Source organism: Tursiops truncatus, chromosome 20 (assembly GCF_011762595.2).
Source record: "Tursiops truncatus isolate mTurTru1 chromosome 20, mTurTru1.mat.Y, whole genome shotgun sequence".
In the NCBI taxonomy this organism is placed as follows: domain Eukaryota; kingdom Metazoa; phylum Chordata; class Mammalia; order Artiodactyla; family Delphinidae; genus Tursiops; species Tursiops truncatus.
In genome coordinates, this window is record NC_047053.1 from 12714753 (window position 1) to 12740430 (window position 25678).

Below are 25678 nucleotides of genomic sequence, written 5' to 3' on the forward strand. Positions count from 1 at the left end.
TCGGGCCCCTGCACCCACCCCGGTGCGGCCCACCCAGCTCCCTGGGCAGGGCGAACAGAGCCGCTGGGTCCAGGGTCCTTGGTTACTGCTTTATTGCTGTTTGGTTCGAGTATAGAAAATGGAAGCGGCTCTGGAAGAGCCTGTGTACAAGGTAGGAAATATACAAACGAGGAGGAGGGAGCTAAAGAGACCACGTTCCAGCCCAGCCCAGCCTGGGCTCGGGGTTGGGGGGGCCGCCCAGGGCGCATGCAATAAATATGGTCCGGGGCCCCAGGGAAGGGAGGGGGGGACCACCGCGGGAGTGGGAGACCGGGTAGGCCAGGGCTGTCTCAGCCCTCTGACTCCAGAGGGAGGGAAAGGTTAGCCCTGGGGCTAGTGCCACTTGTGCAAAATGAGGAACTTCACATTATCAGTCCCGGGGCGGGCGGGGGCGGGGGCGGGGGGCCCTCCGGCCGGCTCAGTCCCCTCCCCGCTCCCCAACTCTGCCCGACGCTCCGACCCCAGCGGGGAGATTCACAGTGAGAATGGGTGTGGTCGCAAGGGCCGGAGGTAGGGCTGGGAGCGCCCCAACAGTGACACCCCTTCCCCCAAGAGCAGCACGGAGCCGGGGGAGGGGGCCAACGAACCACAGGAAGAGGCGGAGAAGGGCCGGGGGTCTCCTTTGGTCAAAGCTGATATCAAAAATATAAATCTCCCTTCCCCCATCCCACCCCCGTCCCGGGGTTTTCTCCCCACCCCCACCCCCGGGCTAAGGCACAAAGCAGTGAGGCCAGGTGGGGCCGCCGCCCCTGCGGCGACGCTGCCGCAGCTACTACAGTCGTCGGGCGCGGTGTGCCTGCCTGATGGTGGCCCCCGCCGCCGCTGCCTAGGGGCGCGGGCCGGGGCCACGCGGCGGCAAGACCGCTCTAGGTCGGGGAGAAACGGTCGATGGTCCGGCCGTCGGGGCCGGCGGCCAGGTGCGCTCCCTGGCTCAGCACCTCGGCCGCCTTGTCGGGGCTGAGGCCCAGCTCCGCAGTGAACTTGGCCAACGGGTAGAGGCTCTCGAGCGCCACCTTGGGGTCGTGCAGGAAGTGCGTGGTCTGGGCCAGCAGCTCGGCCGCAGCCGCCTTGTCCTGCTGCTTCAGGCTCAGCTGTTCAGCCGTGAGGCGCGCCACAGCAAAGACGCCCTCGGGGAAGTCGAGCTTGCCCTTGCCATCGGGGCCGGGGACGCCGGGGAGCCCCCCCAGCCCCGCCAGCGCCCCGGCCGCGCCGGCCGCGCCACCCACGGCGTGCATCTTCATGTGGCTGATGAGGTTCCGTTGCTGGGCGAACTTGCCGCCGCACACCTGGCACTCGTAGGGCTTCTCGCCCGAGTGGATGCGCATGTGCTCGGTGAGGCGGTACTGGCGCGTGAAGCGCATGCCGCACGCGTCGCACGCGAAGGGCTTGAGGCCCAGGTGGCTGCGCATGTGGCGCGTCATGGTCCCGCGCTGCGTGAACTTCTTCCCGCAGATGGTGCACGGATAGGGCCGGGTCAGCCAGTGCGTCTTCTCGTGCTGCCGCAGCGTGGCCGGGTCCTTGTAGCTCTTGTCGCACGACGCGCAGCGGTACGGCCGCAGCAGCTCGCCCAGGCCCCCCGGAGCCCCAGCGACCTTGTCCCCACCGCCTCCAAAAGGGGGCCCGAGGCCGGCGGCCCCTGCAGCCACCTCAGCCGCCTCGGCCCTGCCGTACAGCGCCTCCTCCTCCTCCACGTGCGCCTCCACGTGCGCGTTCAGCTGCTCCGAGCTGGGGAAGCCCTTTCCGCACGGGATGCACACGTACAGGTTGTCGCCGAAGCTCTCGGGCTCGCCATAGGCCAGGTGCGGGCACGGGTAGCCCTCGAGGTGGCCGCCGGGCGGGCTGGGGTCCTCGCTGCTGCCCGTCTCCTCGCTGCTGCTCTTGTAGTCGTCGCCGTCGCCGCCCGCGCCAGGCCCGTCCAAGCTGCCCGGGTAGCGCGGCGGCGGCGCCAGGCCGAGCGGAGGACCCCCGGGCGAGGCGGCCGGGTCCCCGCCTCGCTCCTCGCATCGTTCGCTGGGGGAGCCGCGCTCGCGGCCCAGCTCGTCGCCGTAGCTGCCCAGGCCTGGCTCGTGCTTCATCCAGCGGTAGAGGAGGCTGGGCCCGTCGGGGCGGCCGGGGGGCTCGGGTCCCGGGCTGCCGCCGCCGCCGCCGCCGCCGCGGAATGGGTCCGGAGGCGGTCCGGCCTCCTCCAGCTTCTGGAAGGGCAGCGGCGGCAGGGGCGGCAGGGCGAGCGGTGGCTCCTTGTAGGCTGCGGGGCCGGCGCTGGGAGGGCTGTCTGGGCGCGGGGGCAGCTCGCGCTCGCCCGGCGGCCGCTCGGGAGGCGCGGAGCCCGGCGGGCTTTTCTTGGACAGGTCCAGGCCGCAGAGCGGGGAGCAGCGGCGCTCCGGGGCGCAGAGCGCGGCGGCCGGGCCGGGGCCCGAGGCGTACAGCTCGGCGCAGTGCGTGTTCACCGCGGCCTCGGGGCCCGACGGCGCCTCGGCGGTGGGCGGCGGCGGAGGCCCGGCCGGGGACGAGTAGCAGGTCTGGATGACGGGCGTGGCAGCCCTCAGGCCCCGGCCTGGCCTCCCGTAGGGTGCGTAGCCGCCGCCGCCACCGCCGCCGCCCCGCAGGTGGCAGTACTTGCCGTGGCGCTTCAGGCGTTTCTTGCACAGCGCCACGAGGTCGGGGATCTGCAGGTAGCTGGCGGCAGCCAGCACGGCGCCCAGGCTCGGCTCGGCCCCCGGGGCCACGGCGGCCGCCGCCGCAGCCTCCGCGCCATCAGCCAGGCGGCCGGTGTAGATGAAGTCCAGCACCAGGCGGAACACGGCCGGGCTCACCATGTCATGGTCCAGGTTGAGCAGGTTGTCATGCACCACCAGGGACTTGAGGTAGGCGCTGCTGGCCGCCAGCACGTTCTTGTGTGCGCGGAAGAGGGCGTTCTGCACCACGATGATCACGTCGCACAAGAAGCCCTTGGTGCGCTGGTTGTTGAGCTGCAGCAGCAGCTGCCTCGAGTGGCCGGGCGCCTCCATCGTGTCCAGCATCGTCTGCCCAGCACAATCTCCTGCGGGGACACACACCAGCCGGGTCAGAGCCGCACCGAGCCCTCGCTGCCTGCACCCAGTCCGGCGCTTCTCCCCTCCACTTCCCCTTCCCCTCAGCTGGGCAGGGGCATTGAGCACCGCGGCCTGGGCACTGGCGGAGGATCCGCGGCCTCCAAGAGTGGGAGCCCGGGCCGGCCGGCCTGGACCAAAAGAAGGAGCCGAGACTGGCTGGCGGAGAGGAGGCCAGGCTGGCCTGCACCCCCAGGCCCGATACCGCCGGGCTCACCGCCTGGGTTCTGGGGGCTTCCGAGGAGAAAAGTGTTCGGGCGAAGCGACCCTTTCGGAAACAGTTACCCGATTTGAGGAAAATGTCCGCTGCAGGAAAAGTCATTCAGGGCTGAGAAGTTTGCCCAAGTGGGATACAAGGGAGCCGAGTAAAAAAGCGCCTCCCGCCTCGAGAGAAGTTGCCCCAGTTGGGGGAAGAGGTCCGGAGGAGGGGAGCGCGGTGCCCGCCGTGGCGCCGCCCTGGCCGGGGGCTGTCAGGCCCTCAGTTGAGGCCCGGGCGGCGGCCGTGGCGCGGGAAGCGGAGGCAGCGGCTGCCGTGGCGGGCAGAGCACGAAGGCCGGCCCGGCGCGGGGAGGGCGTTATATCGGGGCAGGAGGCTGAGGCAGGAAGCAGGTGGGGGGGAGGGGGGAGCCACGCAGCTCCCAAGGGAGGGAGGGGGCAGCGCCCCGGGCGGGCACCGCGCACAGCCGGCTTCGGCCCTGACCCCGGCCTGCGCCCCACCCGCGTCCCGGCCCCGGCCTCGGCCTCCGCTCTGCATTCGCGGGCCCGGCGCCTCCCTCCCCAGCTCCCCTCGGCCCCTTCTCCACGGGACCTCTGCCGCCCCAAACTTGGGGAAAAGTTTCCCAACTTCAGACAGGCCGGGAGGAGCGCACCAGCCGCAGTCCCTCGGCTCCCCAGCTTTTCCTCTCGGCCCCCAATTTCGGCAGCCAGGCGGCCGCCGGGCCTGAACCGAGCCCTGAGCTCCCCGGCCGTCCGCTCGCCCGCCCGACCCTATTCCCCGCCTGGCCCCCAGGGCCTCGCGGCCCGTTACCTGCGGCCGCAGCCCGGCCGGGCTTCCCTCCCCGTGGCGGTGGCAGCTCCTAGTCGGCGCCCCACCCGCCCCGCTGCCAGGCGCCGCGCTGTGCCAGGGAGGGCAGCGCCCCTGCCAGCCCCGCCCGCCAGCTCCCCTTCCCTTCCCCTAGCTTCTCTAGCCCATGTGCGGGCAGAGCCGGCCCCGGGCCGCTGACCCTGCCGTGAACCCGGCTCAGAGCAGCGGCCCGGCAGTCCTGAGTCCTCTAGGGGCGACACCCGGAGCCCTGAACGCCAGCCGCGTTGGGACGCCCGCGCCAGAGGATGCGCCCGAGGCGGCCAGCGCGCGAGGACCGGGCTGTTCGGGTCCCCTGTCCCTCCCGGTCCCCACCCCTAGAACCTACCTGGGGGGCATGTCGGAAGCCCCGGGCCCGGCTGCCGGCGGATCCAGGGGGGACGTGGCTGCGCTGCCCTCCGCCCGCCGGGCCCCCGGTCGGTCTGTCCTGCTGGTCCGTCCTCCCCGCGTCCTGGTCGCGTCTCAGCCCCGCCGCGCTTTCCGCACACTCTTATCTGGAGCGGCCCGGGCCGGCAGGCGCTGCTGCGGCTATGGCGCCACCTCGCGGCCGTGAGGGGCTTTGCGCGACACAGCCACAGCCTCCTTCCTGCGCACCTGGGCCGGAGGCGCCCAGATGCGGAGCTGGACTCAGGAGGGGGGCCTATTGGCAGATTCAGCCTCCCAGATGTGCCCACCTGGAGGCCCCAGCCTAGGACTTGCGAGCCCCACAAAGCCCGGAGTTTTGAGCTGAATGCTCCCCTGTACATATTTCTAAATTCTCACATTGCCCCAGTTCAGTTAAGTCCTGCCCGCAAGGACGGGACAGTAGATGGTGGGAGAGAGGTTTTGGAAATCCTAAGGAAGAAGAAGATAGACAAGATCTTAGGGGACCCTCCTTAGATATTCCTGGTTGGGACTGTCCATTTGTAACCCCCCAACACACCCACCCTCACTTAGCCACATGGGATAGGTATGCACAGAATAAACCCATTTGCACCCAGACCCTCTCCAGGAATTGACACCCGCGGGCGCTCATGTTTGCACAGACACACACCTGCCCCCTTCCGGAGTCCAAGATCTGGCTTTCTGGCATACTCAGGGGACTGTCATGTAGGGCCCTCCATGAGCTGGGCAGAGGTGGTACCCAAACAGCCCACCCTGAACTTGCAGGCCTCTGGAGGGACCCCAGGATATGAGACTGGGAATGGCTGGACAGCGCCTCTTGGGGGTCCCGCAGAAGCGACCCAAGCCCCCAGATTCCCCGTGTGAGCCGTTCTGAGGGACGACCCGCTTGAACGACCTCGTCTCCAAACCCACGGACCCGAGAGAAAAGTCACAGGACGGCCTGCAGCCCGGGATGCCCCGCAAGGTCCTGCACCCCACGTGAAGGCCGGGTTCTTGCAGGTGACGCCCCTTCTGGGAAGGAGGGCACCCCGCACTAGAGCGCGGGCGTTCGCACAGCTAACTCCGGAAGTGTCCCCGAGCCGCCCCGGCACATCAGGCCTGCAGCCAGCGCCTGTGTGGCTGAGTGGGCCTCCGCAGCCCACGCTCCGCCTCTTCCCCGCACCTTCTGACCCCCGCCCACATGGGGGGGTGGGAGTGGGTCCCCAAGAACGCCTGCAGTTTCTGATTGGCTGCGCCTCCCTCAGCCGCCGAGCGCGAGAGGCTGGGGCGCAGAGTTACCATAGTAACCGATGAGGTTCGCCCATATCGCGTCTCTCCGAGGCCTTGGAGAGCTTAGCAACCGCGCAGGGCCGCTGGGCGGTGGGGGCCGCGCTCGCCGCCCACCCACCCCCCACCCCTCCGCCCGCCCCGCGCTCCATCCTTCGCCCCCACGCCCGCGCCAGAAGTAGTGGCTGAGTCACTCATTGAGGGGCTGCCGGCGCGGCCACTCGCGGTCCCTGACAGACACCAAGGTCTCGGGCGCCCCCCAGAGGCTCCCTTTCCTCAGCAGGGGACTTCATGGCTTCGGGGCCAGGAGGCGGCTCCCGGTCCCCAGAGGTACTTCTGACTCCCACTCCTTCCCGAGTCCGCCCTCACCCTGTTTCCACTCCGTGTTCTGGGTCCATCTTATCCCAGTCCTCTTCTCCGTCTCCCCCACCCCTGCCCCAGAGTCCTCGCTAAGGAAGTAGTGAGGTTCCAAGAATGAAAATGAGCTGACAGCCTCCAGGGAAGGTGGACCTCAACATCTTGGCGGAGAGATGTGCTGTGTGCTGAGGTGGAAAAGTGTATGGAGTGCTGCGGGGAGGTGGGAAGACACCTGAGCAGTGCTCTTAGATCTTAGGGCTTTGATGGATGAACAGGAGTTCTCCCCCCAGGCAGGAAGGCATTCCTGGAGAAGAGAACCAGTGGGACAAACTCTGAGGGCCAAAAAAAAAAAAAAAAAAAAAAAAAAAAAAAAAAAGGCGGGTGGGGGGGACTCTAGGAGGCCAGATCCCAAAGGGTATGCAGGACCTCTTTGACCCCATTTCTGCTGTAATCTTTTATCCCCTTGATGGGGCCAGATCCTAGCCCCACAAGGATCCACTCAGCCCTGTCTCTGTTCAGTGGAGTCTGTCCACTGTGGACCCACCCTAGGGTCCCCTGTGCCCACTATTTTTGTTTTTCTTCAACAGTCTCCCCAGATTCCCACTTCCCCACCCCTATTCTCACACTGTCCTTACATCTGTATGGGAGGGTCTGACAGACCTGCCCCCAGCACAGCTGCCCTCCTGTGGACTTCACTCTTCCTCAATCTTTCACCTTTCCCTCCCTCCCTAGTTCCACCTGCTTTGGCCTGGCATTGTCCCCTCCCCACCCTAATCCAGTTCCTCTCTCTGGACACCTCCCCTCCCCCACCGATGGAGCTAGGTTGGGCCAGGATCATTCATTTCCCTGATCCTGTCCAGGAGAACTCTGCCTCACATTGCATGGACTCTTCCTGCCAATTCTGACCTCCAGGAACTCTAAGTCGTCCAGGAAGTGGTCTCTTCCCTCCTACCCCCAGAGACTCTTCTCTGCTAAGCTGCCAATGTCCCTCATTCCACAAATGGGTGTTAAACGCGGTTTGCTGAGTGTCAGGCTCTGAAACTGGCATTGTGGACCAGTCCTCCTCCCCTCCAGTTGCTGAGGCTTCCTCTTCCTCTCCCTCCCTTCTCCTGCCACCTTTCCCCCACCTCCCCCATAGAGGACCCTCTTGCTCATTTCTGGGGAGTCCAAGCCACCCTCCTCAACTTTTCTGCCTTCCCTCGCGTCTCCAGCTCCCGTCTGGTACCTGGACTCCCACTGAGCCTTTCCTTCCAGGCCCAGCCTCCTCCTACAAAGCCTTCCAGACCCCTGGGCTCCCCCACTCCTCTCCCCTCATGTCCCTGACACCACAGCTCTAGATGCTGCCAGAGGCCCCTCTGAGGGTCCAGCTTCCTCTCCTGCCCCCTACCCCCCATGGGTGACGACACCGCAGTGGCCTTGTTGGTTATAACGCCGCCGCGGGGCATCTTGTGACGTCACAGAGCCGTCGGGTGCAGGAACTGAGGAGTGGGAGTGGGGGCTACTGAGTGAGGGCCTTGGAAGGCCGGGCGATGGTGGGGTTGCGCCCCCAGGTGTCCCAGAGTGAATAAATCTGTAATGGACCCGTTCCCCCCTCCCCGCACTGTCCTCTCGCGGGCCCCCAGCCCGCAGTTCCGGAAAGTTAACCCCTTGTAGACCGGTACAGGGGGCTCGGGCTCCCCCTCCCCGTTCCTGCTTCCGTGCGCCCTCCTCCCCCTCCCAGCTCCCCGTCGCCTCGGTCCCCACCCCCCCACCCCACCCCCCGCCTCGCCACTATAAATAGCCCCTCTTCCCGTTTCCTAAATTCCCTGCTGACGTCGGCAGCGCGTCAGTGTGTAGGAGCCGCGGCCGCATGAATGAGCCGCCGCACGAGTACTATGCGCGCCTATAAAAGCCGCCGCGCCAGCCCGGCTGCGGGAGGCGAGCGGGCGCGGACGCAATACAGCCGACAGGTAAGCGGGACTGACCGACCAACGGGCGACAGATGGACCGATGCACGGACACGGACTGGAGGGCAAGGAGGAGACCGACAGGCTGCAGGTTAGAGGGGCCCCTAAGGGGTGGGGTTGGGGACAGGGTGGAGGGGACGAGGGTCCACTCGCAACTGCTGGAGCCGGAGGCGTACGCAGAACCCTGTGCAGCACCTGCCTGCGCCCGGATGGAGACGCAGCCACTTCGGAGGAGCGTCGATCAGAGGACGGACCTCAGAGTCCCTGCGGCTCTTCCTGGAGCTCCTGCGCCATCCTCCCAAGAAAGTGGGACGAAGGTGCCGGCGCCCCAGGAGATGCGCCCCCTCCTCTCCTCCCCGCAGAGCGGTGACTCAGCCTCGCTAACCCCCGGTCGGCTGAGCTGGGGCGCCGGCGAGAGACAGACGCCCACCTACCCGCCGCCCTGGCCGCGGCTTTCTCGGGACCCCTCCCTTCATTCAGCCGGGGGCGCCCCCTCCCTGTCCCGTCGAGCTGGTCCCTCAGCGCCCCCAACTTCCCGCCTCTGCAGGAGGAGCTGTCCTCTCAGGACCAGGCGGGGGCGGGGCCTCAGCCGGACTGCCCCGCCCCCATTGCCCTCCCCCTCCCCGCAGCCGGAAGTGCCTCTCTGCAGGGACATCTTTGACGTCACAGGGTTTTGACGTCAAGGGCCACGTGCCTGTCCGCAAGCGCTGGGTCAGAGAAGGCCTGGAGACGCGGGGGAGGAAGAGCAGCAGCGCCCCCAGCTGCGGGCGACGGAGCCACCCTGCCCGGGCAGCGCGCCGGCACCTTGGCTCTAGACTGCTTACTGCCCGGGCCGCCCTCAGTAACAGTCTCCAGTCACGGCCACCGACGCCTGGCCCCGCCCCAGGACCGCGGACCCGGCCACCTGCCGCGCCCCCGGCCCCTCTGTCCCCGAGGGTCCCTCAGCCCCGAGCTCGCTGCCCGCGCCGCCGCTGTCCGCGGTGCTGATCCGGCGCGGGCACCGCCATCGAGCCGTCCCGTCCCCGGTCCCCAAGGGCTACTGAGGGGTTGCCGGCCTACACGCACATCTCATAGCCCCAGGAGTCCAGCGCCCGGCCCCTGCCGCGAGCGCCGTCCCCCGCCCGCGCCGCCGCCGTCCCCCCACTCCGCGGTCCTGACGTCAGCCAAACTGGAGCTGCCGTGGTGCCGTCAGCAGCGCGCGCCCCGCCCCCGCGTCTCCAGGGCAACCGTGGCTTTCGATTGTTACTGTGGGAACCGGAGGTAACAGTCTACAGCCATGGTCGCCCCGCAGCACGCCCACGCGCCGCGCCGCGCAGCGCACAGCCGGGGCCGGGATGGGGGAGGCTCCGAGCAGGAGGAAGCGGAGGCGGCGAGTCGAGAGCCCATGTGTCTGCGGGGGTGGCGGGAGGTGAGGCGCAGGGAGGCGGGCTACTCCGGAGCCGGGCATCCACCCAGGCAGAGAAAGAGAAAGAAGCGCGGTCTGCGGAGAATGCCTGACCGTCCCCCTCAGTGACCGTCCTGTCCTCCTAGCCGAGGTACTGCACCCAGGGGATTGTGAGAGAAGGGGTAGTTCTGGGATTTGTGTTCTTTTTAACTCCTTGGTGGGAGGGAGGCTGCTAGGACCTGGAAAAATGTTTGCATCCTGGGTACCGAAGTGGGTAGACGGAGGAAAGTTTTCCTGAATGCGCCACGACCTCATTCTTCCAGGAACCCGTAGCTGAGTAGGCAGAGGGCAAAGGGTAAACCTTGAACCCATGTCCTGATGGAGTCACAGCCTTCCCTCACTCCTCTTCCCTCTCTTTTTCCCTCTGGGTCTTGAAGGATAAGAAGGGTTCCCCAACCCTCAGGAAGCCATAAAACTTGTAAAGTTAACCAGTCCTTAAACCGTTGTCTGAACATACCAGCATCCTCACCTCAGTCTATCTCTAGATGCTGTATTCCAGTTTTAGACAATGTCTCAAATTAACCCAAAAGAGGGGGAGTAAATATCAGAGGAGCTGAAGTCCTCTTGGGCCAGTGAAGTGTAAGCAATGACCTCTTCAAAAACATTCTGCATGTCACCTGCCACCACCATCATCACCCACGGGCTGACTGTTGGATACTGGGTTCAGGACCTCCCAAGGGACAGTGTTGGGAATGGTTAATGCAACGCAGCCCTGCCACCCATTAATCCAATTTTTCTCTACCTCTCCATATCCCCTCCTTTTCTAAACTACTTCTAAGGCAGCTGGTGCTGGTTTCACAGGTAATCAACACCCACACATTGTCTTCTTCCCACCCAAGGACACTGAGGTCTTGGATTAAAATGCACCTGATACTGGCATCCGGTGGACATCTGTGGGCAGACTGTAGTGTGTGCACATGGGAGTAGTGCACTGGGAAGCAGGCGGTCGAACCTGGCATCACCATCAACTGGTTGTTAAGGGGCCATGTTGTTTCTGAGCCTTCCGTAAAATGAGATAATAATCCCTCCTTTCTGGCAGGCCTGTTGTGAGGACCAAATAAGATCATGTAAGTAAAAATCTTTGCAAACGGCAGAAAGCTATTTCGATCTTAAGTATTCTCTTAGGCTACTGTGTCCTTGTAAGGGGGTGGTGGTGGTGGGAGACCCCAGCTCTGGGCACTTAGAATGAACAGGGGAGGGGGAAACACTTCTCTGAGCAGAAGCTCTAGGACTGGGGCTGTTGAGGGTTCTTTGCTTAGGGACTCTCTCTCCCAAGAGCTTTAGGAACTAAGGTGGAGTGAGAGGTAGAAAAGAGAAATGGTAGGGATGTTTTGAAAAGAAGAGACAAAGTCTTTTGCAGTCTGAACCCATCTGAAGGTGGACAGGGAGGGGAAAAAAACAAAGGACTGACTGTACAATGTTAGAGTGTTTTAGTATCTTGAAAATCACTTAGGGCACCACACCGCCAACCTATTTTATGGATTAGGAAGGTGAGGCCCACGCAGGACATACTGTCCAAGAGTAGTGAGTGGTGGCCTCTCTGCTCATCTTCTGTGAAGCAGCAGAGAAAACAATGACTAGTAAAGGTCAAGAATGGGAGTTCTTGGATCTGAATCCAACTTTGGGTAAGTTACTTAGCCTCTCTGTGCCTCTTTCCTCAGTTGTAAAATTAGGTTAATAACAGTATCTACCTTATGAAGTTGTGAGATTAAACTAGCTAACCACAGCTTCTGCTCAGCACAGTGTCTGGCATAGTTAACACTCAATAAATTACATTCCTCTTCCTATTCTCTAGACCTCATTTTCCTCAGTTGAAAATGTTAGATCAATGATTCTTAACAGGAGAGCTTCTTCCCTCTCCCTAGTGGAGTGCATGAGAATCACATGGGGGGCTTCTTAAAATTACACATATTTACCAGAGACTTACTCTCTACTCTCTAAGGCGGTGGCTTTCAAGTATTTCATTGCATGAGAATGACCAGGATGGCTTGTCAAAATGCAGATTCCTGGGTCCCAGTAGCTCTGGAGTTGGCCCCAGGAACCCAAGGTTTACCATGATCCTGATGCAAATGGTCCATGGAACCTGTGTGGAGGGTGGGAGGAATAACCCCTTAAGATTCCCCATTGTTCCTGGAGGGCATGATGGGAGAGGACATATCTCACTTGTTGGGAACCAGTGGACCACATAATCTGTTTCCTCCTAGGTCAGACATTTTGATTCTCAGGGGAATTTTCACCTCCTCACTTCTGTTCCACCGGACACTGCTCTGGTCTTCAACTTCACCCTTCCAACTTTAAACCCGGCCTTAAAATTCATTCCCCAAATGTCTTTCCCTCTCTCCTTTACTCCTTCCAATAATCCCAAGTAGCAGCACCCGTGGTATGCAAGGTGGCATCATTTTCACCGCTGGGGGCCTTGCTGTGACTGCCACGAAGGCATGTGAGCCCTTAGTTGCGGATCTACTCACTGCTTTCCATTCTGAACTGCTTATTTCCAGAGAAGCCAGGAATCTGAATTTGTGTGAAATTCCAAAATTTTTAGGTATCATAATCCCAACTGTTTCTAAAATTCTATGGGCCAAAGCCAACAGGTCTATAGGAGTAATTCAGTCCATTTCAGAGTCTCTTCCTTTTGCCAAGGAAGGGATCTCCCTTTAAAACAACCAAAAACAACCCCAAAAAACCCCCACCGAGAACAAGGCAGTAGCAGACTGTAGCAAGGGAGAACTTTCTCCCCAGCCCCACTTTCTGCTGTAAAGGTTCCAGACTCAGTAAACTAGGTCTGTCTGGGCAGGTAACTCCTGTTTTTTTTTCTTTCTTTCTTTTTAAAAAATCTTGGACAGCTGCTGTCCATTGTGAAGAACTCAGAATTTCCGGTGATTTCAGACTATTTGTCTTGTTGTCTCAGGATGGGCTAGAGTATTTGTGCTACATCTCCTAATCTCAATTCCTGCTCAATTACTAAGCTACTTGGGGCAGCCATGCTTGAGGGCCAGATAGGGCCTGTTGCGATCTTCCAGAAAAGGAACAAGCTGGTGAGTCTGCAGAGGCAGGGCAGGCTGGGGATGAAGGCCCTGGAAGAGGGGGAAATGGCTGAAGTGAGCAGTCTTTAGAGTGTCTAGGAAAAACAGCACTTTCAAACCAGATGGGCTGTTTAGGCCTTGGCTGCAATCTCTACAGAGTAGCATCAATCTCAAATGCTGCAAATAGGGTCAAGTTTGGAAGAAGGTTACTTCTGTGCTGTCTTTGGCTTCCATCAAGGTCTAGCACCATCCCACCCTTCAAGCTCATAGTTCGGAGGGGTAAGACTGTTATGGTGGAGAAAGCAGAGAACATATGAAGCCAGGTTTTGACAGGCCAACACACAACTCTTAGGGATCAGGATGGAGGAAACCAAAACTCAGTATGGCCCAGGCAGAGCCCTGCCAATTGATCTCTTTCCCAAACTTCTCAGATGTAAATTCTTCCCTGCTTCAGGGAGGCCTCCTTTCTTTCAGGTTGGGACTTAGGCCTTCCACCAGTAATGTGTAAGTGTCTATGTGCACATATGCATGAGCTTGTCCTGGGGGTTCACAACTGGAAACACCTCCCTGCTTGGTGCTGCCCTGGAGGCTGTATGGATGGCCAGGAATCCACTTTTTTTTTTTTTTTAAATAAAATGAGTTTTGCTGTGTATACCAGGGAAAAGATGCTGAAAATCCAAATCACCACTTTATTGTGTGGCAGTCACGGTGCTGCCAGTCTCTGCTTTTTGTGTTACCCTCCACTCATCCAGGGCTCCACTGACCTTTTTCATATTTGAACGTCAGATGCCATGGTCAAAGTCCATTAGGCCGCCTAATCCTCTTTTTCTTGAGTGCAGAGCTAGGCTTATATAATCTGAGTCTTAAGTATTGATATCTGTCTCTTGAGATCACAGTAGGGGAAAGAAGGGGAGGACAGGGATTGTAGAGGCTGCATCAAGGTCATGTGTCTCCATTAGGGGATAGGGGGTGGAGAGGGAATGCAGAGGCAAAGGCATTTGTTGATCTTTCACTCTGCAAACTGGTCCAAGAACTGGAGGTAGGCCTGGCGCTGGGGTGCGGCTGCCGGAATGAAGTGGCCACCAGAGTGGGTGAGGGCGATGGCTCCAGCGAATCGGCTACACAGTTGCATACTCTCCTGAGCGGGGATGACGCGGTCGGTGTCCCCAAAAACATGGAGGGAAGGCACTGACAAGGGGCCCTGCAGGATAGCTTCCTTGAGGCCAAGGCCCCGGGGACAGAAACCAGATACCAGGATGATAAACCGGGGCAATGGGAAGCGGGGATCGCCGACTTGGCCAAGGGCACACACAAGGGCTGCTAGCGCGGCCCCCTGGCTGAAACCAAGGATCCCATCGAAAGGCCCAAGCTTGCTCAGTGCCTGTGCCACCGTTCCCAGGGCTTCCTCCAGACCTCTGCACACCGTGGGCTCTTCCAGTGCCGAGAAAACGTCTGCCTCCTGTTTGGAAAACCACCAGCCTCGAGGTTGCTCCTCCGGAGGGCAGGGCCCTACAGCGATGAGGGGGAGAGTTCAGAGTTAGGACAAGGGGAAATCCAGGGGGAGAGAAATGAGAAAGGGAGTGAAGGAAAGAGAGGAGGCTTAGGACAGAAGAAAGTCTGGGGAAAATGAGGCGGGGAACAGACTGACCTGGAGAAGAGACAAGGTGGAAGTCTGGGAGGGCCAGGCTGGAATTTGAGCGAGGGGCTGGGGTGGGAGGGATGGAGGGCATAGGCAGAATGAGGTGGGAGGGTGGCAGGAATGAGGGGAGGGACAGGGTGGCTGTGTGCAGGCAGGCGTTACGGGGACGAGGCAAGACAGAGAAGACTCTGAGCGCATTTCCGGGCAGGGCTCATCTCACCGGGGTCTGGCCCGGCGCCCTCAGGGCCCGCTGCGTCCGCGACCGGGTGCGGGCCGCTGAGGCACACGAGCTCTGCGCGACCCCGCAGCGCCTTCCGCAGCGCTCCCGTCTTCTCGCGGAAGCCCCGCTCGCTCTGCCGAAAACCGGCCAAACACAAGACACGCAGACGCGGAGACGCAGCCATAATTCTAGGCAAGCGCCAGAGGGAACGGACGTGGTCTTTCCCCGAGCGGAAGTTAAACATAAGGAGGCGTGACCCAATGCCGGCACCACCCTGGAGGCGGGCCTCAGAGAGAGTGGACGTTGCCATGACAACGGAGAGAGGGTGCGGCCCGGCCAGAGCTGGGGCTGATACCTGGAACCAAGGAGCGTTTCAGGGAGCGAGCGGCGCGACCTCCTCGTCTCTGCAGCTGCAAGCCTCGCAAGCCACGGCTGGAAAGGGGCGCGCGGGCCTCTCCGGAACCTGAGGTGGCCGACTTTGGTCACGGTCTCGCTTCCGCGACGTTCCCCACCCCGCTGACACGCATTTCCCGTAGCGGCCGCAGGGCGGCGGGCTCGGCTCGCGTCACCAAGGAGGCGGCCAATGTCTGGCCGCGCCCAAGCCTCTCCGCCCTCCTTGAGGTTCCTTCCTACCTTCGCCAGCGCCAGCCGGCCCGGGTGCTGGAGCAGCCGATCCCGCCCGTGGTTCACCGTCCACGGCCCCAAGGAGCTGCCAGCGTAGAAGTCCATAGGGTAGGGCTGCTGCCAGGAAATGTCTCTCAGGGCCACTGCCGCCTAGAGGAGAAACACCGGACAGTAACATCTGCCAACATTTTTCTACGCAGGATTATTTAATTCTGCCCTCACGACGGCCTACGAAGGTCCTACTATATCCCTATAGCACAGAGAGGAAATGTGAGGTTCAGAGAGGTGAAGGGACTTCCAAGGCCACACAGCTAGGAAGTGGCTCAGCTGTAACTAAGTGCTGCCCACCCACCCACAGAACTAGGAGCAAAGCCCACTCTCTCCCAGGGATTTTCAAAACGTGGTGTTACCTCATAGGGTGTGAGCAGCGGCTTGGGGAAGGCTGTGCCCCAGTCAATGGAGAGGCGTGGACATGCCACCTGCACCCACCTGGGAGGGGAAGTCACGTCAGATCCAAGGGGGGGGGGGCCCTGTTCCTGGGCAGCATGCTGAAGAACATGGCTGTGTCCCCAGCACAGACAATGCATGCTTACTATTCTAAAGACTGTCACCTGCTGTTTAGAATAACACTATGGGGACTTTCCTGGTGGCACAGTGGTTAAGAATCCGCCTGCCCATGCAGGGGACACGGATTCGAGCCCTGGTCCAGGAAGATCCCACATGCTGCGGAGCGGCTAAGCCTGTGCGCCACAATTACTAAGCCTGCACTCTAGCGCCCGCGAGCCACAACTACTGAAGCCTGCGTGACTAGAGCCTGTGCTCCACGAGAAGCCACCGCACTGCAACGAAGAGTAGCCCCCGCTCGCCGCGACTAGAAAAAGCCCACGCCTAGCAACGAAGACCCAACACAGCCAAAAATAAATAAATTTATTAAAAAAAAAAATAACACTATGGTGTTGCTTGTTTTCTCCTGTTTCCTCCACTGACTATGAGCTTTCTGAAGGGAGGGCCTGGGCAGCTCATTTGCAATAGTATCTCCAGAATCAAATTTAGTGCCTGGTACAGTGCAGGTGCCAACCCCCCCTCCAACTCATCTCACGCAGAATGACTGTGATGCTGCCGCTGCCTGTGAGCCCCCAAGCCAGACAAAGTAGGGAAGACCCACAGCCAAAGGCAGTCCAGGCTGGACGAGTGCTCTGTAAACGCTGACATTTCATGATCATGGAAGCACCGACTCCAGCCTTCGATAGGTGCTGGGCAGGACCCAGATTCTAAGCTTTTTTAGCCAGTCATAGCTAGACAGGAAAGGTGGGCAAACATACACATCCACCTCAGGAAGAAGGCGAAGCTTGCTGGGGAAGATCTCAGAGAGCAGCAGCCTCATGAAGGGAAGTCCCAAGGCCCGGAGCCGAGATTCCAGGTGCTGTTGGGAGAGGGAGGCAGAGCTGGGGTCCCCATGATCAAGCAGCCAAAGCTAAACCCCTTAGGCTACTGATTTTCCCAGCTCGGTTCCCAGTTCGTCCTCTTTTCCAGAGGCCATCCCGAGCCCTCTGACCTCCAGAATCTTGGGACTGCCCTGGCGGCCCAAAGTGCCCAGGATGAGACCCCAGGATTTAGCTGAGCGGGCAGCGGCTATGGCTTCTTGGCGGTTGGCCTGCATGCGCTGGCAGTCATACTGCTCTCTGGAGAGGACTTTGCTGTATGGGTCGTATCTGGAAAAGAAGCTGTCATGGTCACAGTGACAGCCACTTACAGGATTTGTGCTATATACACAGCTCCCCGACTCGGCCCCTTGGTCTCCTGAACCCTCAGTCTCCATGCAGGCAAGTAAGAACAGAGGCAAGAGCAGAGATTGTCGTTGGGAAGATCAGTTCCGCAACTCGAGCAGGCAAGAGTGGGAGAGGGGTCTGGGATCCAGGTGTGATTCCAGGGGATGGGTAGGTGCTGTGCAGCAGCAACCCTTCTCCTGATACCGAGATTCAGAACCCAAGTGCCTCAGATCCTCAGGGCCGGGGGCTGTTAAGTGGCCAAGGGATGAGGAAGTTTGGGCTGATTGAGGGTTACAGTGGCAGGGAACCCCACCCCCTTCCCAGATGGTCAGCCCAGCTCAGTCCATACCGGTAAGCAGGGACACTGGGGTTGGCAATCATGACAGACTCCAGATGGAAGCGGCCATCTCCAAGATATCTGCAGCGGGGAGAAAGGGGACAGTGAGTGTGGGGTGGGGCACCAGAAGAAGCAGGCACTGGCTCGGAGGTCCACAGGACTGAGTTCTTGGCTATGCTGCTGACTGCGTATGTGAACTGGGACAAAGCATCATTTCACACACACCGCCCCCCTCACCGTACCCCACCCGCCCTGTTTTTTGTTTTTGTTTTGGCTGTATTGGGTCTTCGTTGCTGAGTGCCGGCTTTCTCTAGTTGCGGTGAATGGGGTCTACTCTTCGTTGTGGTGCACGGGCTTCTCATTGAGATGGCTTCTCTTGTTGTGGCTCGCAGGCTCTAGGCACATGGGCTTCAGTAGTTGCGGCGCACGGGCTTAGTTGCTCCGCCCCATGTGGGATCTTCCTGGACCAGGGATGGAACCTGTGTCCCCTGCGTTGGCAGGCGGATTCTTAACCACTGCGCCACCAGGGAAGACGCTGTCCTGGCTTTTTCACATGTAAAATAAGTTTGAATTGGATGACCATTAAGGCCCCTCTAGCTATGTAGTGCAGAATCTAAGAACTGCACCTCTCCCCACCCCGACCTTCTGGGGGAACAGTAAAGGGACAGCCAAGACCATGGTAAGGCTCTAGATCTAGATCCTAACTTGGAGGTGGAGGGACAGATTCTCCCTCACCTAGCTCAATACAGATGTGGGAAGTAGTGTTCAGGGTGTCATCTACACCATAAATGAGCTTTCAGGGTATATACTGGCTACTCTCTGCCCAAACTAGCTCTTGGGTCCAGTTACTGAGTTGTAATAACAGCCACTGTTTACTGGGCTTGTGCCTTCCGTGTACCAGGCCTGGGCTAAACACCTGACATGTATGACTTCACTCAGTCCTATCAGGTAATCCTCCAAGCTGCTACCTACAGTATCCCCATTTCACAAAAGACACAAGTGAGGTTCAGGGATATTAAGAAACTTGCCCAAAGTCACACAGCTATTAGGCAGTATATCTGGGACTTGATTCTAGGCTTACCCATCAGGCTGTACCAAGCATGCCTAGGAGATGCTGTCCCTAACAGTACCTTCCCAGACCATGGAGAGGCCAGAGCATGGAAGACAATCTGCACGGCAGCTCCTTCTGTCTTGGAGATCACACCAAATTTTGATGAATGGCCAACACTCAGAGTGTCCCTCCTTCCAACACACACCATGACGCCCCCGGGGGCAGGCGTCTACGAGCTCAGAGTTATGCAGGCACAGGCACAGGGGGAATGCCCCTCAGGGAGCAGGGCTACCAGGTCTGGGCTGGGGAAGGCCCTGATGTGGGCCTGCTAGGGGCAGGGATGTCCTGTGTGGGTGCAGGTGGGGCTGAGTCAGGGGAGTGCCCCTCCCTCCTGCCCTGCCATTAGCTGGGAATGGGGCTCCCCTCCCCAGGCTTAGCCGGGGGAGCTGTCGGCTCTGGGGCTGGCTGCGTTCACACAACATTAAGCATTTCCATTACCTAAAATAATTAGGCGGCAGGAGACATGCTGCTCCTGCTTGTTGGCTGTCCGGATGCTAAATTAATGGGGCTGCAGCCTGGGCGTGCCCATCCATCTTCTCCAATTATGTTCCCACCACTTCTAGCCCACCCTCATCCCCCATCAGGCCCTGATTCCCGCTCCACCCTGGACACAGCCTTCTGGATGCTGGACAGAGCGCTGGAGAGGGAGACAGGAAACCTGAAACCCTATTTGGTCCCCACCTTGCAAGGTGACCTTGAGCGAATGGCTAAGGAGCTTTAGACTCAGTTTCCTCTCCTGGATGATGAACCTCAGCTCCCTCCTACAGTACGTTTCTTGTGTCTCTATGACTGGCACCCCATTTTTCACTTACACAACAGCCTCCACCTCCTTGGGTAGATGGGGGGACGTGCAGCCCAGGATCTCCCCAGGGGACAGGGGCTTGCACTGTGGGACACTCACACGATACTCAGCTTTCAGCTCTTGGGCAGCTGCCTGTAGGGATAATGAGGGAAGGGAAGCAAGTGCATGGGGAAGGAGAGGCAGGGCCATAGGACCAGCCTGGAGCACCTGCCGTGGGGATCCAGGAAGAGCCTGGAGACTGGCCACTGTCTGCCCACTTACCTGCAAAGTTGACACAAACTGAATGGTGCTGACCAGCGCAAGGGCACTGGCTGGGGGAAAGGTGAGGCGGATAGAGTCCAGTAGGTGGGTAGTGTCTATCCGGATGTCCACAAAGACATACAGCACCCGGAAGTCTTGGGCCGAGGTGTCCATGGGAACTGGGAGGAGGGAAGAGTTCAGGAGACTGTTCTGGAAGGCAGGAGGGGCAGAGGGCCTGGCCCAGGCCAAGGTTTCTGAGTAGCCAGGACCAGTGGCTTTACCCTGAGGGTTAGAGGGAGGGGTTGGGGGAGGTGGGGAGGGTGTTGTCACAGGTCTTTCAGAAGCTCCATCTCTGTCATTCGGCTGGGGGCCCAGCCTGCTCTACCACCAACAGCCTTTCAAACACCCGCATCTGGGACAGCAGCATGGTTTCCAAGGCAACCAAGTCCAAAGGAAAGCTCCACCTGCAGTGCAGGAAGGCCAAGGCCATCCCAGAAACTGGGAGGGACCTTGTGCATACAAGCAGGACAAGGCACTGCGATGGAGATGAGCGTGCAGTCCCACCTCCCTGCCAGGGTCTGGGTGTCCTGGTCTGCCGTACCCAGGCAGCTGTGGCCATAGTGCACCAGGAAGTCAGCTCCCAGGGCCCTTGCGGTAAAGTCATCCACACAGCAAGCCCCGTAGGTCACATCACCCATCACCATCACTTCGGCCTCCGTGAACCTGTCGGGGTGGGGAACAATGGGACAGTGACACAAGGAGGTAGCAGAGAACCTAACTGTGGAGGTATCTCAGGGCCCAGCTCCACTCTCCCTACCTCTCCCAATCCCTTGGGTTGGCAGCTGCCACTTCTGCCAACAGAGTAGGAGGGGCCCAGCTGCTACCTCCCCCAGGCCTGGCAGCAGCTCCTGGAACCGTAGCTGTATGAGGACGGACTCTGTAGCATCCCTGTTCCTCTGCCCAGGCTCAGACTGCAGGAGGGACCCCCAACCCTCAGCCTGGCATACAGGGGGTCAAACACAGACCTCTGCCACCCCAACTCCTCCCACCCAGAACAATGAGCATTGCACACAGGGGCGAAGACACCCATTCCCACACCCCGGCACCGTGACGTGCGTGGGCACGCGTGTGTGGATACACACAGCCTCCCCGTCGCCCAGACCCCCTGCTACCTCCCCACCTTTAGTCAGGGCCCCCTGTGCCCGGGATGGGGGGACCCGTGGACAGCTCCTCCGCAGCACATGGCGCCACCCACACACCTCATGTGTTAGGAAGAGTGGGCTCTGGCCAGCACACTGCCATGGGATCTGCTGCCAGGCCTGAATCACTGGGGGACGGGGTGGCTGGGGAAGACCCCACTCTCCCTGAACTCACCACAGGAATGGGGCCAGAGGATTAGCTCTTCCCTGAGACCCACCCCTGGGGCATGGAGTCTGGCTCAGTGTCAGGGGGTCTCCCCATTCCTCTCCTGGGGGTGTGGTGCGAAAAGCTGAGCTGCTGCCAGGCAGCTCCCCCACCTCCCCAAATCAGGCTGTGCACAGAAGCAGATAATTCAGCTCCTTAGAATGCAGCCCAGGCATCCAAGTCAGCCAGAGCACTTAATTTTTTATAGATTAAAATGTATGCAAATTGGCCCGAGCCCCAGAGAGCATCCCCAAGGGGCAAGAGGGTGGGAGCAGGGAAGTGAGTCTGTGGCTGCAGGGTGGGGGTAGGGCGGCAGCAGGGAAGTGGGAGGTTCCCATCACGAGGTGACCTCCCCTTTCTTCTTTCGCCCTCCCTGTTCCTGTGCTGGTTGCAGATGGCTGAGCACTCACCCCCCTCCCAAGGATGGCTCACTGTATTGAAGAAACTTAGATGAGGGAGGTAGAGGAACTGAACACCATCTCCTATGCGCTTCTCCCTCTGCCAAGCCCCTCTTGCCTCACTCCTCCCAATGTGACAGAGAAAAAGTTTCCCCCAAGCCAGACCCCCACGCTGACCACCCAGCCCACTGCAGGGTCAACTCTGAGGACTCTCAGCTTCTTCCTCAGGCTCCACCACCTGCGGTGGCCCACCTTTGAAGATACTGGAGTTGACTCATTTCTCCCTCCCAATTTCTTTTAGGGAAGGGGAGATGTATAGAGACAAGCAGGGATTGCAGCAGGCTAGGAGTTTAGTCTGGGGTTTTCCCCTTGGTGTGTGTATGGCTGTGGGAAGGAACACGGTAAGGCAGAGGTCCAGAAGGAGAACATGATGCCAACAGGCAGAGCTGCAATGGACGTGGGGAAGGTCTTGGTTCCGCTTCGTCAGCGGCCCAAGGCTCACCTTTCCAAGATATCCACAATGGTACAGGCGAAGAGGAGGAGGCCTTCAGGCATTTGTAAGGCCACTGCAAGACAGAGCAGAGACATGAGCAGAGGGCTGGGAAGAGACTGGGATGGGGACACTGCCCCTGGCTCGGCCGGGCAACCTCTCCTCCCCCACCCCCGCTCAAAGCTTACGGGCTCACCCTTCTTGGCCTGGGCCTGTTGGATCCTCCAGATGGTCTTGGGAATCTCAAAGTTATAGTTGGAAGGCAGGACTTGAATGGCTGCCTGCAGCTGGGGATTGTTCAGGATCTCAGCGGGTATCTGATTGGCCAAGCGGCCCCGAGGGGCTCGACCTAGGATGAATGCAAGGCCTGAGTTGGTTGGTGCCTGGCCTAAACCACAGCCAGACCTGAGTGAGCTGTTAACACCACCCAAGTTTAAGGCCCCGATCCTAGATGCCAAGGGGATTGGCCCAGCCTTCTTCCCCACCGAGTTCATCCTGAAGCTGGAAGGACAACCCATTAAGCTAGGAGGAAATCTGTATAATTTCCACGTTATGAGATTATTGGGGATCAAGGACTTGAGTGTGGGGCTCAGCTCTTACCTCAGGAGAGTAAGCTGACACCAGGGGACTCAACTGAGAGGCAAATGAAAAAAAAGTCCACACAACCGCTCCTTGATAGAGAACAATCCTGAGAAAACGCCGAGAGTCCAGCCAGCCCAACCTGTCTGGGAAAATGTCCCTCTCCCCCCAGCCCCTGAGAACACCTTGAAGTTCTGAGATCCTAGATATGAGATCTATAAGCAAACTGTTGTAAGGACTCATTTAAAAGACTGCCTTCCTTACTTGAGTCCCACTGACTATGTCTACGCTGGTTAATTCCTGCACTCTTCCCCTCTCCTCATTCAAAAGGGAAATAAACACCATACATTTAACTGACTTAACAAATTCCCCAGTTCCATCATTCTACCCCACTTCCCACCCCAGGAAGGATGGAAAGAATACATACACTCTAGTCAGGACTGTGAGCAAACAGGTAAGGACAGAAAAGTGACCTTGCCCTTTAGGGGCTAGTAGTCTAGTGGCGGCAAATGCAGGTACACAAATAATTACAAACCCCTGATTAAAGAAGAAGAAACATTGTAGCCCTTTAGGAAGGCTGCAGCCCTTCATCTGCATCCTACTCCCCACAATTCAGTTTAGCCCAACCCTGGTCTCCCTTTAGGCACCAGACAGTTTGGGAATGTGACAAGGAGAGAAATGAATTTATTCAGCGAATATTTATTGAGCCTGTACTATTTTCTGCCAGGGATCCTGCCAGACCTGACACTTCAGCCTCTGTGTGTGGGGGGGGAGGGCTGATGCATGGGTGGTGGTGGTGATGGTGCAGTGGAGAACTAGAATGGCAGGCTTGGGACCCTAAGTCCAGATTTGAATGTTACCGCTGCTATGGTACTTGTTCAGATGTTTCAAAGGCCATGAAACACCAGCCTGCGTCTCTGGGCCCGCCCCTCTCAGAAGCTCCTCTGGCAGAGGTCCAAGTCCCTTGTTGTTGGGGTGTGGGAGCTGCTAGTCGTAGCAGCTCGATTTGTCCCAAGGGCCAGTAGGCGCTTCCTCCTTTATCATTTGGCAGTAGCCTTCTGTTAACGTCAGCATTCCTCGGTAGACTGTGAGATCCCTAAGGGCAGGGCTGCAGTCCAGTCCCTGCACCTAGCACAGGCCTGGCATTGAGCGGGCGCTCAATAAGTGCCAGGTGAATGACACCTTGTGCATCTTTCCTGAAGCATTCCCCGAAGGCACACTTGTGGAATGCCCGGGGCAACGCGCCTGGCTCCTTCCCTCCCCGTCGGGTACGTCTTATCCGTGAGTCTTCAGGTGTCTGTCTGCCCGCCAAGGCAGGGCGGGTAGCGTTGCCGGCTTGAGGACTACAAGCTCCTAGGAGGGGCTGCTCCCGATCGTGCCCTAAGGCTGCAAAAGAAAGACCTGTCGTCCTGGGCTCCAGCGACAGCCGCCCAGAGCGAGCGACGGCAAGGCCTTCCGGGTCTGGAGGAGAAACGCGCCTCCGCCATTAAAGGATCCTGTCCCTGACTTGGGGGCCCTACCCCGAGATGCGAGGTCCGGAGGCCGCAGCCTTACAGCACCCACCTCTGCCCGGGCCGTTTCGGCTGCCGGACTCTGTGGCCTCGGCCGCAACCAGCGCCGCCATCACCAGCTGCCCACGTTGGGACCAAAAAGACAGCGCTAGAAGAACGAGGAGAGCGCAGACAGTGCGATCGATCGCCGATCGGCCAGCGAGGGGCGGGGATTTGCGGGGCGGGGACCGTGAAGGAGAAAGATAGGGGTGGGGCTAGAGTGGGCCCCCAGGTCAGCCGGGAAGGTCGACATTCTCGGGAGTCCCTAGTGGTCCCCGGCCACAGCGGTTGCGTTCTCCCAGCGACCCTGTCCCCTCCTCCCCGTCCGGGCAGCTTGAACCTGGTTCTCCCCGACAAGCGCCCTCCTATTTGCCGACTCCCTACCCAGTTCTGCGGGCGGAGTCTTGTAAATGGGGACACCACAGGGTCCTCCTTCAGCTCCCCTCACTCTCTCCCCTCCTGATAAGACCTGGATGCCTATGGGTGGGGCTGCATTCCCTGCCTCAGAGGACCTCATTGCTCGGACAGGACAGAACTCGGCACCCACCGAGCCAGTTCCAAGTTGAGTCTTGGTGCCGGTTTCCGGAGCGCTGGGTTGCCCTTACACCTTTAGAACCGACAGTGTGGAAGGTTCACCTGTGATAAACTGCTACCAGGGGAAGGCCCCCAGCCTGAAGGTGCTTTCCTGGGGGAGTGGGGAAGTCTAAGGACTCGACTGCCTAAACCTTCGGGATTCTGGCCAACGTTTGCCCTGCCTAGGCTGCCCCTCAGGCCTAGGAAGCCTCTCTCCTGATCAGTGGCATAAGCTTCTGGAATCTCAAAGAGAAGACAGGGTAGCCAGTGAGACAGCCTTGACATTTGGAAGAGCAGAGTACCTGCAGGACTGACTTTCAGCAAGGTCTGCCCCATAGAGGAATCGTCCCCCAGGACCGTTTGCCCACGCAGCCCTCTGGCACCATCTTCCTCTCTGCTCTCTATGTGAGCGCAGCTGGCCCTTTAAGGCGCTCTGTGGCCTCGGGCTCCCCTGGAGGCCCTCCCTGCTTGGAAACTCCTAATTAAGGTGCAGGGAGAAGTGAAAAACAAGCAGCCAGGCACAGGCTCTGCCTGGGAGACTGCCCAGAGAGGAGAGCTGAATGGGCAGGCTGGGAACGAGCAGCCAAGGGGAGGACCAGAAGGGGTCAGTGCTCTGCCCCTCAGACCACCAACTGATGCTCTTAGGACAATCACAGCTTTGGACAGGAATGTGGCCAGCATGGGTCCAAGGAACACCCCATCAGCTTGATAAGAGTCCAGGCTGCACTTTCCCATTCCCTCAGGTTCTCTGGACCCCCAGGGTGTAGGATCTCAATTCCAGGGACCCCGTGAGTCCAGCCCCTCCCCATTCAGGACACTAAGGCCCAGCCTGTGGGTAGCTTTAGCTCTGGCTGCAGCTGTGAGTTCCAAGGGGGAAAAATTGGCTCCAGCAGAGTAATGGCTTCTCCCTAGCAGGCCCCGTATCCCTTAGGGCCTTTCCCTAGGCAGAGGTGGGCCCACTGGTGATAGAAGTCCCCCATCCTTTTATAACACTGCCTCACAGCCCCTGTCCTAAATGAGTTGCCCTGGCCCCCATTAGGAAATGAGCATGTGCCCCAAGACCCTGCAGTGCAGGACACTGGGGGCTGTTATTCAACTTAAGCGGAGAACACCTCCATCTGTCCATGGGGGTCTCCCTGCCAGAGTTACTCAGCAGTCTGAGTAATTACTGCCTGACAAGAAGGCGGGCACAGTGCTCCCCCCACATTAAGCTACAACACCCACCCACGGTCGCCCCCACTCCCTGGCTGAACTCCAAAACAGCACCCAGCCAGAGGACTGAAATAACTCTGCTTCTCACACTCACGCCCAGC

General features: G+C 59.7%; 3 protein-coding genes across 14 annotated transcripts; all 3 read right to left on the reverse strand.

The window, feature by feature from the left end:
* Positions 1 to 77: 77 nt before the first annotated feature.
* On the reverse strand, positions 78 to 13530 carry HIC1 (HIC ZBTB transcriptional repressor 1). Of its 9 annotated transcripts, none has more exons than XM_033848089.2 (4): positions 13394 to 13529; positions 11534 to 11689; positions 10474 to 10647; positions 78 to 3079 (listed from the first exon to the last, which is right to left on the reverse strand). In XM_033848089.2, exons 3-4 carry the CDS (start codon positions 10523 to 10525, stop codon positions 906 to 908), a joined length of 2226 nt encoding a protein of 741 aa, XP_033703980.1. In that variant the 5' UTR covers positions 10526 to 10647; positions 11534 to 11689; positions 13394 to 13529; the 3' UTR covers positions 78 to 905. The 9 variants fall into 9 exon arrangements, with proteins under 9 accessions (XP_033703980.1, XP_073653511.1, XP_033703976.1 ...); XM_073797410.1 differs by having other exon boundaries at positions 11523 to 11689; XM_033848085.2 differs by lacking the exons at positions 11534 to 11689; positions 13394 to 13529 and adding exons at positions 4538 to 5043; positions 9786 to 9879 and having other exon boundaries at positions 10474 to 10588.
* OVCA2 (OVCA2 serine hydrolase domain containing) lies at positions 13299 to 14837 on the reverse strand. The gene is made up of 2 exons (XM_004321945.3): positions 14489 to 14837; positions 13299 to 14138 (listed from the first exon to the last, which is right to left on the reverse strand). Exons 1-2 carry the CDS (start codon positions 14796 to 14798, stop codon positions 13639 to 13641), a joined length of 810 nt encoding a protein of 269 aa, XP_004321993.2. The 5' UTR covers positions 14799 to 14837; the 3' UTR covers positions 13299 to 13638.
* Positions 14001 to 23958, reverse strand: DPH1 (diphthamide biosynthesis 1). Of its 4 annotated transcripts, none has more exons than XM_033848092.2 (13): positions 23806 to 23958; positions 21860 to 22012; positions 21676 to 21739; positions 19973 to 20094; positions 19393 to 19550; positions 19142 to 19263; positions 17231 to 17299; positions 16668 to 16824; positions 16435 to 16535; positions 15523 to 15601; positions 15122 to 15262; positions 14844 to 14951; positions 14001 to 14138 (listed from the first exon to the last, which is right to left on the reverse strand). In XM_033848092.2, the coding sequence occupies exons 1-12, from the start codon at positions 23864 to 23866 to the stop codon at positions 14862 to 14864; spliced, it is 1317 nt and encodes a 438-aa protein (XP_033703983.1). In that variant the 5' UTR covers positions 23867 to 23958; the 3' UTR covers positions 14001 to 14138; positions 14844 to 14861. The 4 variants fall into 4 exon arrangements, 3 of the variants coding, with proteins under 3 accessions (XP_033703983.1, XP_033703982.2, XP_033703984.2); XM_033848091.2 differs by having other exon boundaries at positions 21860 to 22030; positions 23806 to 23881; XR_004523958.2 differs by lacking the exons at positions 14001 to 14138; positions 14844 to 14951 and having other exon boundaries at positions 15202 to 15262; positions 16278 to 16535; positions 16668 to 16836; positions 21860 to 22030; positions 23806 to 23894.
* Between the last annotated feature and the right edge of the window lie 1720 nt (positions 23959 to 25678).

Excerpts from the sequence above, each read along its gene's own strand:
- DPH1 (XM_033848091.2), bottom strand. The coding sequence starts at position 23,866 with ATGGCGGCGCTGGTTGCGGCCGAGGCCACAGAGTCCGGCAGCCGAAAC. Across the intron at positions 15,263-15,522 it reads CGCTGCTCACACCCTATGAG|GCGGCAGTGGCCCTGAGAGA; the intron begins GTAACACCACGT and ends TTTCTCCTCTAG. Across the intron at positions 14,952-15,121 it reads GCCGGCTGGCGCTGGCGAAG|GTTCCGGAGAGGCCCGCGCG; the intron begins GTAGGAAGGAAC and ends CGGCCACCTCAG.
- HIC1 (XM_033848084.2), bottom strand. The coding sequence starts at position 4,955 with ATGTACAGGGGAGCATTCAGCTCAAAACTCCGGGCTTTGTGGGGCTCG. Across the intron at positions 3,080-4,537 it reads GCTTCCGACATGCCCCCCAG|GAGATTGTGCTGGGCAGACG; the intron begins GTAGGTTCTAGG and ends GTGTCCCCGCAG.
- OVCA2 (XM_004321945.3), bottom strand. The coding sequence starts at position 14,798 with ATGGCAACGTCCACTCTCTCTGAGGCCCGCCTCCAGGGTGGTGCCGGC. Across the intron at positions 14,139-14,488 it reads GGGCGCCGGGCCAGACCCCG|GGCCCTGCCCTCCGGAGGAG; the intron begins GTGAGATGAGCC and ends TCATCGCTGTAG.